At 55.9% G+C, this 13,358-nt stretch overlaps 1 protein-coding gene across 1 annotated transcript in view; it reads right to left on the bottom strand.

Moving 5' to 3' along the window:
• Positions 1–329: 329 nt before the first annotated feature.
• Positions 330–13,358, bottom strand: part of FRMD5 (FERM domain containing 5) — a 69,670-nt gene continuing 56,641 nt past the window's right edge. Inside the window, exons 5-14 of the mRNA XM_069026027.1 lie at positions 13,128–13,225; positions 12,516–12,639; positions 11,765–11,852; positions 9,296–9,384; positions 8,694–8,757; positions 7,973–8,064; positions 6,873–6,947; positions 6,072–6,140; positions 5,851–5,957; positions 330–3,121 (exon numbers count right to left, since the gene is read on the bottom strand). Of these exons, the coding sequence (XP_068882128.1) occupies positions 2,547–3,121; positions 5,851–5,957; positions 6,072–6,140; positions 6,873–6,947; positions 7,973–8,064; positions 8,694–8,757; positions 9,296–9,384; positions 11,765–11,852; positions 12,516–12,639; positions 13,128–13,225 (1,381 nt within the window). The 3' untranslated portion in view covers positions 330–2,546. The remainder of the gene's footprint in view (positions 3,122–5,850; positions 5,958–6,071; positions 6,141–6,872; positions 6,948–7,972; positions 8,065–8,693; positions 8,758–9,295; positions 9,385–11,764; positions 11,853–12,515; positions 12,640–13,127; positions 13,226–13,358) is intronic.

Below are 13,358 nucleotides of genomic sequence, written 5' to 3'. Positions count from 1 at the left end.
TGAGTCCCCCAGCTCCCTCAGGTGCTCCTGGTGCTCCAGCCCTCAGTATCTTCCTTATGGTGAGGGGCCCAAAACTCCCAGGCGCATTTGTAAAAGCGTGCTCCCAGAGTGTAGAGACGTGCAAGGGACTCACCTGCAGCTCTGGAACTCGTGTGGCCTGAAGCTGCTCCTCACTGCAATGAGAAGCTGCTAAAAGACCAAATTTCCCACAGTTTGAGCTGTTTCCACTTGAGTAAAGAAAAATCAAGAGTCACTGAACAAAGCTCATCCCAACTCTGCTTTTCATGATATTTAAATATTTATTTAAATTTAAAAATACTTTTCATGGCACCAATGATTTTATGCTAACTAAGGTATTGGATATGTAGAAAAAGGTACATTTTGAAGGAAAAAAAGATGTAACTTACAGTATTTGGCACATGAAAGGTTAATCTCTAGGTTTTCTTTATGAAAACTAAGAAATTCACATTTTCAGGTATTTTACTGTCTACTGCTGAAAGATGCAGTATGCTAGGACGAGATTCATGGATTTCTGATCTCAGAACCTATGCAAACAACATTTTGATAGAAAGACGGGTAAAACTAACAGGGCCTGAAACACACGACAGGATCTGGGACAGATGGGAAAAACGTACAACGGAAAATCACCAATTCTTGTGGTTTTGCAGTAAAACGCTGGGTGACAACGGCAGAGGTGACCTGGGGCTGGCACAGAGCCTTATCCAAGGAAAGCCAAGGTGGAAGGTCCCAGGTGGGGGTTTGGAGGATGTGTCCGAAAAGGATGGAGCATGGGATGGAGCTGCGCTGTCACACGTCACACAGAACATTGCAGTGAGGAGAGGAGGAGGAGGAGGAAGGACGACACTGCAGCGTTAACCCGGGGGTAAAAAATGTCAGCGTCAGGACGAGCACAACTGCATAGAAACATCAGCGCTATGGGCTGAGGTAGGAACACTACACTAAGAATTAATTTTGCTATGTTGCATAAAACAGGATTATCATGTAAAAAAAATCGCTCCTCCGCTTCCTGGAGCCTTCCCAGAGGGCTCCTGCCTTGCTCTGGAGCCAGGGCTGGACCCCCCCCCCTCCTCAGGCCTCGTGCTGTGAGCGGGTGGCCGCGGCTGTGACCTGGGCAGGGGGGCTGTACCCCCCAGTGGGACCTCTCCCCTTATTGCAGTGACAAGGAGCCCGTCTGGCCCAGTGTCACCGTCCAGCCCAGCGGTGGGTGGTGGATGCTCAAAGACAACACGGACATCAGGCTTTGTAAAACTGCAGTTATGGCCCCAGCTTACGGCAAAATCTCTCCCTGAGATGAAATTAAACTTGCTCAGCTGTTTTTACCTTGGTTTTTTTTTTTTTTTTGCTGATATGTCCAACTTCTCACCCAAACCTAACCAGAACTGGCTGTTATTGCTCCCTGTGGATGGGCTGCTGCTCCTGGTGACCAACAGTCCCGGGGGTCGTCACCAGCACGATGGGTTGGGTTTATTGACTTGCACTTAACAACGGTTGGGGCTAAAGATGTCCATTGACTTCTTCAGTGTCACCTGCGCTTCAGAACTTGTGTCCTCTTGGGAAGAGTCCTAAAACCAGAGCTCCTTCTCTGTCCCAAACCCAGCAGGGCTCAGCTGGCGTTGGGCTCCCGGCGTTTACTCTTAAACCATTGCTCACTGGGAACCGCTCAGTACCGGCACCCACGGTCACCCCATCCATAAAGTAAAAAAAGACTGGATTAGATTTGATAACAAAATAGCATTTCCTTGTTAAAATAGACCTTGAAATGTCTCTTTTTTTTTTTTTTTTGTTCTTTTTGCTTGGTTTTTTTTTACAAAACGGGTACAACTGGCAGAGGGTAAAGGTCATCCCAATAAATCTGACACAGTCACTACAGCTCCATGCCAGGTTTGGCCACACGTGCCCAGCCTCCCCTGGCTTCCATGCTCCCCTGCCCTCGGGAGCACCGATGCTTCAAGGCTTAAAAAAGTGGCAAAGGGCCGAGTCCACAGCAGGGCGAGGGCTCCGGATCGCTGCGCTGTGGGGAGGGGGGGCACCGGGGCGTCCCCGAGAGCATTGTGGCTGTGTCACCTCGTAGGAGGCTCCGGTGAGCAGGGAGGGCTCTGCCAAGCGGTTCGTGGAGGGCGGTGGTGGCGGGCACAGTGTGGATTTAATACCATAACAGTACACGAGTGTTAAATTAAACCTCAGTAGCACCATTGCTAAAGCTCCTGCGGAATGGCCCCACCAGCCCCAGCTGCTGCACGGGCGCAGGGGTGGCAGAGCAATGAATTCCCCTCTGCTTGGTGCTTCCCAAGTCGTGCGCATGAGATCGGGACGGGAGGTGTTGTGCGGGCTCCGGGGGTGGGAGCAGCGCGGCTGGGCACGGGGAGGAGAGGGCTCCGGGGGCTGCGCCCACCCTCCTCTTCCTCCCGGAAAGCCGCCTCCTCGGCCGGCCGGGCTCTGGGTCGGGAGGGGAGGGTTAGTGAGTGCCCCGGCGGGTCCCGCGCGGGGACGGCGGCAGGTCCAGGCCCCCGTGGTGGCTCCTGCCTTCAGGTGTCAATGAGCAGGTTTACCACGGCGCGGAGCTTGCAGGCAAACCATCGCCTGAGGGGACAAAAGTATTGGTAATGGAACTGCTCGAACTCTGGGGTCTGGCGGATATCACGGAAAAAGGCAGTGTCAAGGTCGGACTCGGTAAGGACGATCAGGAGGAGGAGCAAAACAAAGAGGAGTCCAACTGTCACAAGGAGCAAACGGAGGACACTTAAAACAAACTTATTCACCTGTTGGGCCTGTGCTGGCCCCAGGCCGCCGGCGCCCGGGCACAGTGCCCGCAGCTCGCCCTCCGCTTCCGCCGCCGGCGTGCCTGCCTCCGACTCCTTCTCCTCCTCGATGCTGCACGGGGCCCCGTTGGCCTGGCGCGACAGCAGCATCAGCTCCAGGCTGTGCTCGGCCACAGGCGTGGGCAGCACGCTGTCTGCGGGGCTGTAGCTCTCATCGGCGATCACGGCCACCCGCTCGCTGCTCTCGGCGCGGCCGCTCCGGCCGGGGCCTGCGAAGGCGTCGCCGTGGGAGGCCGAGCGTACCGGGGTTGAGTGGGCGCTGTCACGGAGGGACTCCAGGCCTGGGGAGACAGGGGAGGGGAAAGGGGGACGCTCAGCGGGGTGCGGGGGGGTCCCTCTCCACAGCCAGAGCCTCCTGCACTGCCCGACCCCGGTGTCCCCCGCGGGGACAGGGTGAGGTTGCCCTGGGTTGCTGGTTGTTGCTGTTGGTCCTTCGGGACCTGCAGCCCCTTCAACGCAATTTGTGACTGTGGCAGTGGCACTTCAACACCTGCCTGACTTGTCACCGTCATCGCCAGCCGCTGGCTTCCAGCCGAGACCTCAGCAGGGTCCGAGCTCATCCGCAGCCAATCACACGCACCCGCGGGCTGTAGCTGCCCTGAGGTGACGGTGACAGTCACCCTGGCAGCTGCCCACAGTGCTTGGGGCCCCTCTGCCGCTGGCAACGCCAGCCGTAGCACTGCGGCACCACGGGCAGCTGCCCGGGACACGGCGACACAGGCAGGAATGAGCTGGGGACCTGTGCCAGCTCCCAGCCCCATTACCAGGCTGAGCTTTGGTCCTCTGTGCCGAGGAACTCCTGCCCGTACCACCACCTCCTCCAAACCCCCAAATTCCAAGAAACCACACACATATGGGACTTGTTTCAGGTAGTTTTGGCAGCCGGGGAGGGGATAGGAACTCTGCCTTTGCAGTGGCCCCAGGTCCAGGGAGGGCGTCTGAAGGTCATGGTTGGGACCAGCTGGTCCCCGGGGCCACCCTGCAGGCGGTTGGAGAGGGACGGGGCTGGACCTGTCGGCATGGGAAGAGCACAGTGCACCAACGCACCTTGTCACCACATGTCCTGGCCCTGTGCTGCCAAAGGGTGAAGGGCAGCACTCAGAGCTCATCCGGCTGCATTCCCGGGGATTTGCAGCCTCTCGTTTGTGGACACTGCCCGGATGCCTCCAGCTCAGCCTGGTGTAGCACGAGTGCCGCAGTGGTGCCAGGGCTCCGGGGTGGTGAGGAGGGAACATGCTCTCACCCTGCCAGCTCTGTGCTCTCCCCTCTCATGGGAACATTCCCTGCAGCACCCACTGCATCCCCGACATGGGGGACACCCACTGAGGGGGCTCCCCTGCTCATCACCACAATGAGAGCAGTGCTGGCTCCCCAGACCCAAACCCTTCTGCCATCTGCTTCCACAGGGCTGGCATCAGAAGCTAGAAAATCCTGAGAAATCTGAGTCCAGCCCACCACCAGAGCTGCTTTGTAGCAGTAACAACCTGGAGTCCAGCTGGCATGGGAGACCTCAGCCCACTCCCTGCCACGCATATCCTGCATCCCACGTTCCTGCATTCCACCTGCTCCCGGGGCTGTGGTCACCAGCTGACTACGGGGACCACAGTCCATGGGGATCCCTGCGGACACTTCAGAAGAGCCCAGACCCCGCGGCGCAGTGTTACCTGGCTCAGGTGGGTCCCCATGGCCATATGGAGCATCGTGGCCAAGGCTGGGGCCAGCCGGGATCAGTGGCAGAATCCCCAGGGCCTGGGACAGCAGCCGTGGCCCCAGGGCCAGCACCCGGACCCGCACCTCCCGGCAGCAGTGGTTGATGAGCCACAGGTGGACGCTGACCCTGGTTTTAATCTTTATGAGGCACTTCACCATGGTAGCCCGTGGCACAGGGACACAAGGAGTCCGGGGACAGCTCTGCAAGTGGCACTGCTGCTGGCCCTGGGGTCAGCACTATTTTGGGCACCAGCATTCCCATGAGACTGAGCTGAAGTGAGCGTGAGGAAAAGCAAAGGGGTGGTACCAGCTCGGGATGATTTATGGTGGGAGGTGATTTAATGCTCTGGCTGCTTCACAACGGCATGTGGGGGAGAGACTGTCACACGTAATTGGGTAGCAGAGGTGACCCTGTCAGCTTCCATCCCCAAAACCGGCACAGACACCAGCCCTGGGATCCCTTGGTGGAATTAAATCCTGGCCCTTGGGGCAGGCAGTCCCTGTCCCTGCCTGAATTCTGGGACCAGGATCGGAGTGGATGTATTGAGGCAGGGTTGGCCCCGCAGCCCATCCAGGAGCAGGGAACAGCCATGTCACTGGGAGTTGGACACTGCTGTCACCAGCAGGTAAAAGAGCCACCACCAGCAGCACAGCCACAGCCCCCAGCATGTTCCCAGCCCTGTGGGGCAGCTCCACAGCTGCTCCCAGTGTTTTGCCTTTTGCCAGACCTTCTTCCCAGAGCATCCTACTCTGACACAGCCCCAGGATGGGGAGAAGCAGCTGCCCCGCTCCAGCCTGGTGAAACACCAGCCTTTCTGAGGACAAGCCACTGGGGCCACAGCCTCAGCTGACATGCGTGCACCTGCATGTGTGTCCACGTGTGTGTCTGTGTGCACGTGTGTGTGTACATGTGTGTGTCTGTGTGCTCATGTGTACATGTGTGTGTACGTGTGTGTCTCTGTGTCCCTGCGTCTGTGTGCACGTCTGTGTGCCCCTGTGTGTGTGTCTGTGTGCCCATGTCTGTGTGTCTGTGTACACGTGTTTGTGCCCATGTCTGTGTGTGTGTCTGTGTACCTGTGTCTGTGCATACATGTCTGTGTGTGTGTGTCTGTCTGTGTGCACACATCTGTGTGTCCCTCTGTGTGTGTCTGGTGTCTGTGTACGTATTTGTGTGTACGTGTCTGTGTCTATCTGTGTACCTGTATCTGCGTGTGTCTGAGTGTGTCTGTGTGCCCCTGTCTGTGTGTGCACAGGCACTCCCGTGCCCCAGCGTGTCCGGCAGCGCTGCCTCGTGTCCTACCTTCCATGATGGAGATGTGGACGGCTCTCCGCCGGGTGCGGGGCACGCTGCTCAGCCGGGGGCCGTGTGTGATGGAGGGGCAGCTCCGGCTCGGCACCAGCCCAGCCCTGGGGACAGGAGTGGGGACAGGATCAGAGCCAGGATGGAGCCAGCACCCCGGGCACATGGCAGCGCTCTGGCTATGCTCACCCCCCGGGCACCCACCCCTGGTGGGCTCTTACCGGTGAATCTCGGGGGGCTCCCTCTTGATCTTGGCACTGGACTCCATCACCTCCTTGGCGACGCGGCCACTGCAGGTGGGTCAAGACCAGCAGAGGTGAGGACAAGAGCACTGCCCTGGCAGCCACGTGGTCACACTGTGCACAGCCTGGCCCCTCCCCACACAGCTCTCCAGGGAGGGGAGCTCTCCCCGCAGCTCCAGGGGAAAGCAGAAATGTTTGTTGGGAATGGGGGCAATGGAGAAGCTCAGAAAGGCTAGCCTGACACCTCTGCCACCATATTTTGCTGCTTCTTCTGGCATGGGATGCCAGACACTAGGGGGTCATCTCCCCTCAGCTGAGATGGACAAAACACGGGCGTCCAGATCCTCCCATGCCAGCAAGGAGGGTGCCAGCACTGTGCACCTCAATGCTGGGGACACACTGGCATGTCTCATCCCGCAGATATGAGGTCCCAGGTCCAGGCTCCTGCTCCGGCAACTCAGTGCAGGAATTTGTGGATAGTGGTGATTTGTTTCACACCTTGTTGTTCTCAACCCCCAAATCCCCCATCCTCTCCCATCCTCTCCCATCCTCGACTCCTGTCCCTCCAAAACTTCTCCTGTGAGGCTGGGGAGGGGGGTGGTACCCGTGACACAGAGACAGAGGCAGAAGTGGCCCGGTGGGGGTCAGTGCTGCAATGGGGGATCCCTGGAAGACCCTAAGACGTCCCCGGGCTGCCACAGCCCCAAACAGCTCCCCAAAGCGCCTCCAAAGGAGCATCCAATAATACATCCAGCAGCTGCTCCTGCTGTCAGTACTCACCTGTACCGGAATCGGCTGCCCTTGAAGAACAGGTTGCTGCTGGACACCGTCCGCACCTGGCTCGACTTCTCCAACCTGCAACAGCACCAGGAGTGGTGTGAGAGGCCCACACTGCTGGCCAAGCACTGGGAGCCAATGGCAGCGAGGCCAGGTGACAGGAGCAGAGCCCTGGAGATGTGGAATGTCAGCAGGAATGAACCCACTGCTGGCAGTAGTGGGTGGCACTGGCCAGTGGGACACGAGCACCTGAAGCTCATCCCTGCCGGCAGCAGGAGCATGTCCAGGAAGGACCCATTGCCAAGGAGTCTGGAGGGAGCTTGGGGCCACAGCTCCTGCCGGGACCCCAGGGCCAGCAGTGACACCTACGTGCAGGGACTGACGCTCTCCAGGGGGCTGAAAGCCCACCATGGCCTGGGAATTGCAGGGTGACAGACTCAGCCCCTTCTGGGCAGGTGGGCACTCGCCAGGATGGGTGAAGCCACCCAGAGGGACCATCCCATCTCCTCCCCATCCTACAGGAGCTGACCCCTCACCCCAGGAGTGCCCAGATGCACCTCAGCCCAGCCCACGGTCCACCCGCTGAGTGCACAGCCCAGTGGTGATTCACTGCCACAATTAATCACAGAGAGATTTGTAAAGCAATATTGCAATTTCATTTCATGTTCATGTAATGAGGAGTGAAACCTGCTGATTGCAGCTGCTGATTGCAGAATTCCCAGTGGGAATGCATCGCATGCTCTGTCTCGCAGCTTACTGATTAAAATAAAACTCATTACAAAGCACAAAGCAGGCTGGGTTAAGTATGGCATGAACAGGATGGTGCTGCTTGGCATTCCAGGCTTCATCCCAAATAATTAGTTATAATTTCCTGATGGAAGTTTGCTGAGGAGAGATAAGCACAGAGGGGCTGGAAATCAAGGGACCCCACAGGGCAGAGACCCCTATCCAGGGGCACCGGTGCTTTTGGTGGCTGGTGGCTCTGCCAGGGCCACTGGAACGAAGTGCCACATGGCCAGTGACTGACCCCAGAGCCTGGATGGAGCCCACAGGTGGGCACCAACCCATGGGGGCTGCAGGGCACCCCACAAACCAGCACTTACTTGTAGAAAGCCTGGTTCTCGATCCCACACTTCCAGAGGTGTTTGCAGGCTTCTGGTGTCGGGGCAAAATAGGTGAGAACAATTTTCTTCTCCTAAAGGAGAAAGACAGGGAGTCAAGGGGGAGAACAGGGAGTGGTGCTCATCCCACAGATGAAGAATGGAGTAGACAGAGCTGGAAAGTGGCACTGGAATGGACGATCCTGCTCTGGAGCCATTTGGCATGCAGGGATCAGCCTGGTGCAGCACCTGGCATGAGGGATGGGCAGATTTGCTCCAGTGCCCACACCTCCCACTCTGCTCCCAGCCTTTGGGAACAGCCAGAAACAGAGTTTTTAAAAAAAATTCCTGCTGATGGCTCCTGTGGGAGCCAACTCCAGCCAGAGGTGTTCTGGCTGACTTTGAGGGATGATGGCAATGAATGAGGACCTTGGGAATAACCCCGAGGGAAGGCATGGCCAGGAGCTGTGGGTGGTCCCGGCAGAGGCCCCAGTGTGGCCTGGCCTGGGGTTAAGGGGGGCTGTGGGGCCCAATGCCCAGATCTGGGCACCAGCAGGAGCAGGCAGGTGACTCCAGCACTGCCACAGAGCTGCAGCTGCTGTCACCATCCCCATGTCCCTGCCCTGCAAGGCCAGGGTGATGCTGCTGCCACGTTCCTGGAGAACCCACTGAAGGAATGACCACATTGTGCCCAGGAAGTCCCATGGGAAGGGGAAAAACTCACCTCCTTCTGACTTACATACAGATAGAAAGTCTTCCCTTCAAATTTCATCTTGGTCACCTCATTCCTGGAGGGACAAGGACAGGCAGGTGGGAGCTGTGCAGAGCCCGCCGCAGCCCAGAGCCCACCCAGCCCAGCCAGATCCTGGCACTGTGCCAATCAGAGCCAGTGGTGGGAATGGCAGCAGGGCAGCTTCCAGACCCTGTTTTCCATCCCAGGAGGTGCCACAGGGTGGTGAGAGCAGCCCTGGCTCAGAGACCCGTAGCTGGAATGGGGGACAACCTGGGGTGAAGCTGAGGGTCAGCAGGGCCTTGTCCCATGGACACCAGCTGGTGGCAATGCCAGCTGCCAGGGACACACCGGCCAAAACTGGACATCCTGCAGTGACCCAGGAACAGCTGAGAAAGGCTCACAGTGGCTGGGGGGATTTGGGATGGGCTGACATGGGGACAATGAAGTTTAATGGGGACAAATGTAGATAAAAATGAGCCTGGGGCAGCAGAGCTCTGGGTGCACTGAGCACTGTCCAGTGCCCACATACCCGGGAACCCCTCGGACACCCTGGGGGTACCCATGGAGCGACGGGAGCCGCGGTGGGAACTCACCACTTGATGAAGTGAACTCTCTTGTTTCCCTGCAGAACGACGAAGCCGAAGGGAGTGAAGGCCAGGAATGCCGCGTTCCCGGACACGTCCTGCAAGGCAACAGCGAGGGCTCGTGCAGCTGCTGCCCCTCAGCACAGCTGGGACAGCACCTGCCCCCTCAGCCCCAGGCCACTGCACCACCCTGTGTGCCAGTGCTGCCAGCAGGACATTACAGTTACCTGTTGTCATCTATACTAAATGTCATATTGACACATATAGAATTGATGTTATTAATATAATACCATGTTTATTTATATAGTATATATTGTAGCTATACTACTCCATGTAACTAGATATAGTTCTTATATATAGATACACTATTTATTTAGTAGATATAATTACTGTAATATGTATAGTTAAATATGGTTATTTATTATATTATCATAGAATATCCTGAGTTGGAAAGGACCCACAAGGATCACTGACGTCCGAGTCCTAAATATATATATATTATATATAGCAATTAACCCAGAACATGATAACCCCCAGCTGTACTTCCCTCCCTCGGAGCCCTGCCCAGCCAGTGCCCTGGGTGGCACTGAGCCAGTCCAAACCCACTAATTAGTGTCAGCACTTTAACCCAATCCCAAGGACTCGGCTTGGTGACCGCACTGCGCACAGGGAAAACCAGGGACAGGCTGAATTGTAAAAGCGTACATCAGCTGTGGGTCAGCACTAATGGCTGGATTCATCCTGGGGGCTTTTTGTCCAGCAGATACCCAGAGGGCTTTTAAGGGATGCTTGGAACAAAAGTCCATCTCAGCTGTCAAGGCTGAATGGCCAAAGGCAGAGAGTGCTGACCCTCAACACAACACCTGCACACCACAATGGGGGAAGCTGAAACTCATCCCCCTGGGGACACCACAGCCCCGGCTGGCACAGGAGGGATGTTCCTCTGTATCTGTGCACAAACCAGCCACAGCTCAGGCCCTAGGCTGCCCAAAGTGCTTTGGCTCTTTCCCAAATCTGGGAAAAACTCCAGGCAAGGAAGCAGAGTCTTGGCAGAAGGATGTATTCTTCTGGGGGTGCAGAGGCTTGGGAAGGGCCAGGGGTGCTAAATGGGGCACAGAACCCTATGTGGGCTCAAAAAAATGTGTGGATGTGGCACTCAGGGACACATGGTTAGTGGTGGCTTTGGCAGTGCTGGGGAATGGTTGGACCCGAGGGTCTTTGAGGGCTTTTCCAACCCAAACCATTCCATGGTTCTCCTTGGCCAGGCCAGAAGTTCTGTCCATCATGTGAAACAGAGAAACAGAGGGATCCCTGCTATTCTCACACACACAAACACACACATTTCTACAGGGATTTACATACAAAACAAGTACCAAGGACAGCCCAGGACTCAGGTAAGCCCTGCTTAAGAAAGGAAGATCTTTCTCTGTGCTTGTTTTTTGGGGAGAAAACGACTATGAGAGTACAGTGAAAACTTCAGACAGGATTGAGTCAAGGTACACTGAACTGAGGATGGCTCTGAGGAAACAATCCCTCATCCAAACTTTGCTACAATCCACTGGAGAAGAGAGAACAGAATCAGCTTCATTTAATTTTGGTTTCCAGATTCTTTAAGCGCATTAACAGCAGCTCTTGATGAATTAGGCACAATTCTGCTGATAGACCTACAAGTGTGTATGTTTGTCCTTAGCTGTTATAAGAACATTAATCAGTGTAACTCAAATATGTTCAAAAGGTTCTTGGAGTAAAAGGAAGGCAATTACCTGACTCTAGCAGCAAAGGTCACAAGTGGGTGGCTGCTGGCAAGACCACTGGTTTAGAGGAAATTCAGAGCAAAGCAACCTCTTGGGTACTCAGAAATTGCCCATAAATGGGGAACCCCCCCAATTTACTGCATCTGTGTGTTTATGTGGCACAGTTCAGGGAAAAGCCCCAGGGAACCCCAGCACAGGCACTGCCTGAGAGGAAAATTTTCTGTCTGCTTTGTATCCCACATCCATCTGCATGTGATGGGATTACGAGGAACCAGAGAGCCACACGCAGTGACATCCTCAGTCAATAAAGAGCATTTCCAACAGCAAACTGGATTATGGGCTGGGCTGGGCAGGGCAGAGGGATGGACTGTCCCAGACAGATTAATGTCTGGTGGCTCCTCAGCCACGTCAGTGACCTTGTTCTTGCCTCCAAAGCCCTGCTTCTGCAGGACAGGATCGACCACCCTGTCACTGCACTGAAAACGCTTTCTTATGGCTTCCCTGATACCCCTGGGAGGGTTTCAGAGTACTCACCCTCCCCACTCCCCTCCATGCACTCGCATTGGCCAGGGATGGGCCAAGGCTGGACAAGGCTGACCACAGCCCCAGGGCCACTGGCAGGTGACAAATGCACTTGGGACAGTCCCTGGTGGATCATCGCTGGCTGCAGAGAGGAATCCAACCCCAGCAACAGCCTAAGGAATTGGTTTAGCAACTGTTTTACCTTGCACGGGTGTGGGTCAACCCCGTAGGTCTCCAGAGTCTGGGCTTTCCTGAGAAAATTCAGCTCTGAAGTAGCTGGTGTCTGCCCACTGCAGGAGGGAAAAAACGGGGAGAAAAGAATATCCCATGGAAGACAGGAAGGTGAAAGGCAGCTACAGTGATTCTATTAATGATGAAGCATCAGCCACAGCACGTTCCCATTAATTTTTACGGGATCAGCAGGAGCCCAGCACTGAAGCCTAGCCCATCCTCTCCTGCCAGCTACATCCACAGGAGCCCCACTGAACTGGCAGCACTAGGAAGGGTCAAAAGGCATCTGCCAAATTTAGGGATGAATTCCCTACTTGCAGCATATGCATCTCATCAGGGGGAAGGAAAAGGGAGTTTGGCGTCAGAAGGCAGCAGCCCCCAGCACTGAAGGACAGAGCTCTGATGGGTTTTTGGGAAGTTAAACCCACTTCCCTCCCTGGGCAGCCTTAGTCCCTTCAGGACACAGCTCCAGAGACACCGGGATAATGGGGATTGCTGATGGTCTCTACACCTCGTGTCCCTGGAGAGGGGTGAAGGCAGGAGGGGGTTTATGAGGGTGTTGGTCCCCATCCGAAGATCCCCTGGGCTGTGCCGGCTGAGGCGGCAGCAGGGTCCCAGCTGGACCTGACACGAGGGGTGAGGACTCAGCCCATGGTCTGAGTGAAAATCCCAAAGAGGGACAAAAGTGCTCTGAGCATTACCAACCCCTGCAGCTCCCGTACCTCAGCTCCGACTTGTGGATCTCCGCAATTTTCCTCTCCAGCTTCTCTGAGTGTTTGGGGAAGAATTGGAACTTGGAGCTGTAGCCTTCTGGGTGCTTCCCTGGGTCGTAGTCCCCAATCTCAGCTGGGGGAGACAGATCCAGTTGGGAAGAGCAGCACAACCAGAGCACAGCATGCATCCCCATCCTGGCAGCACCCAGACAGGGCTCAGCACACCCTGGGAATCTGCTCTGACCCCACTGTGCTTCCCACTGGGAGGGATCATTTGTCAGGCATTAACTGCATCCAATTAACTTTGCTGTTTGTGTGGCAATCACCTGGCAGCAGATGGTCACTGTCCCAAATTTATTGATTCCTCAAGCTGCAGGAGCAGACAGAACAGGCAGGAGGGCAGGGACTGGATGAGCCCAGGAGCTGCTCTTGGGGACACCGTGCCCCCAGCACTGGTGTGGCCTTGCAGGTGAGAGTGCAGCACCCATCCTCACTCTCCCCCAGCCCAGCCCAGCACTGGTGGGTGCCATCGGTGTTGCAGGTGCAGTGACCTGCTGTAAGTGCAACAATGGAAGCATTACTCAGCAGGAAAAGTGAATTTCTCCTGTCACAAAGCATTACCCTGCAGGATGTAGGCAGCCAGCAACGCGGCATCCGATGTCTTGCACAGGAGCCGCCCGTGGTACAGATCCCTTTTGATCTGCAGGAAGACCAAGTACCTGGGACAGGAGGAGAGTCCATTTATTAAGTACAATTTAAATTACCCAAACAGCAATTTAGACATGGAATATCTGCCACCAGACACTTGCTCTGACATCTCTCTCCCAGCAGCCCATTTACCAAACATGACAC

The sequence above is a fragment of the Aphelocoma coerulescens genome, chromosome 10 (genome assembly GCF_041296385.1).
Source record: "Aphelocoma coerulescens isolate FSJ_1873_10779 chromosome 10, UR_Acoe_1.0, whole genome shotgun sequence".
Classification (NCBI taxonomy): Eukaryota; Metazoa; Chordata; class Aves; order Passeriformes; family Corvidae; genus Aphelocoma; species Aphelocoma coerulescens.
This window is presented reverse-complemented; position numbering and strand designations above follow the sequence as displayed.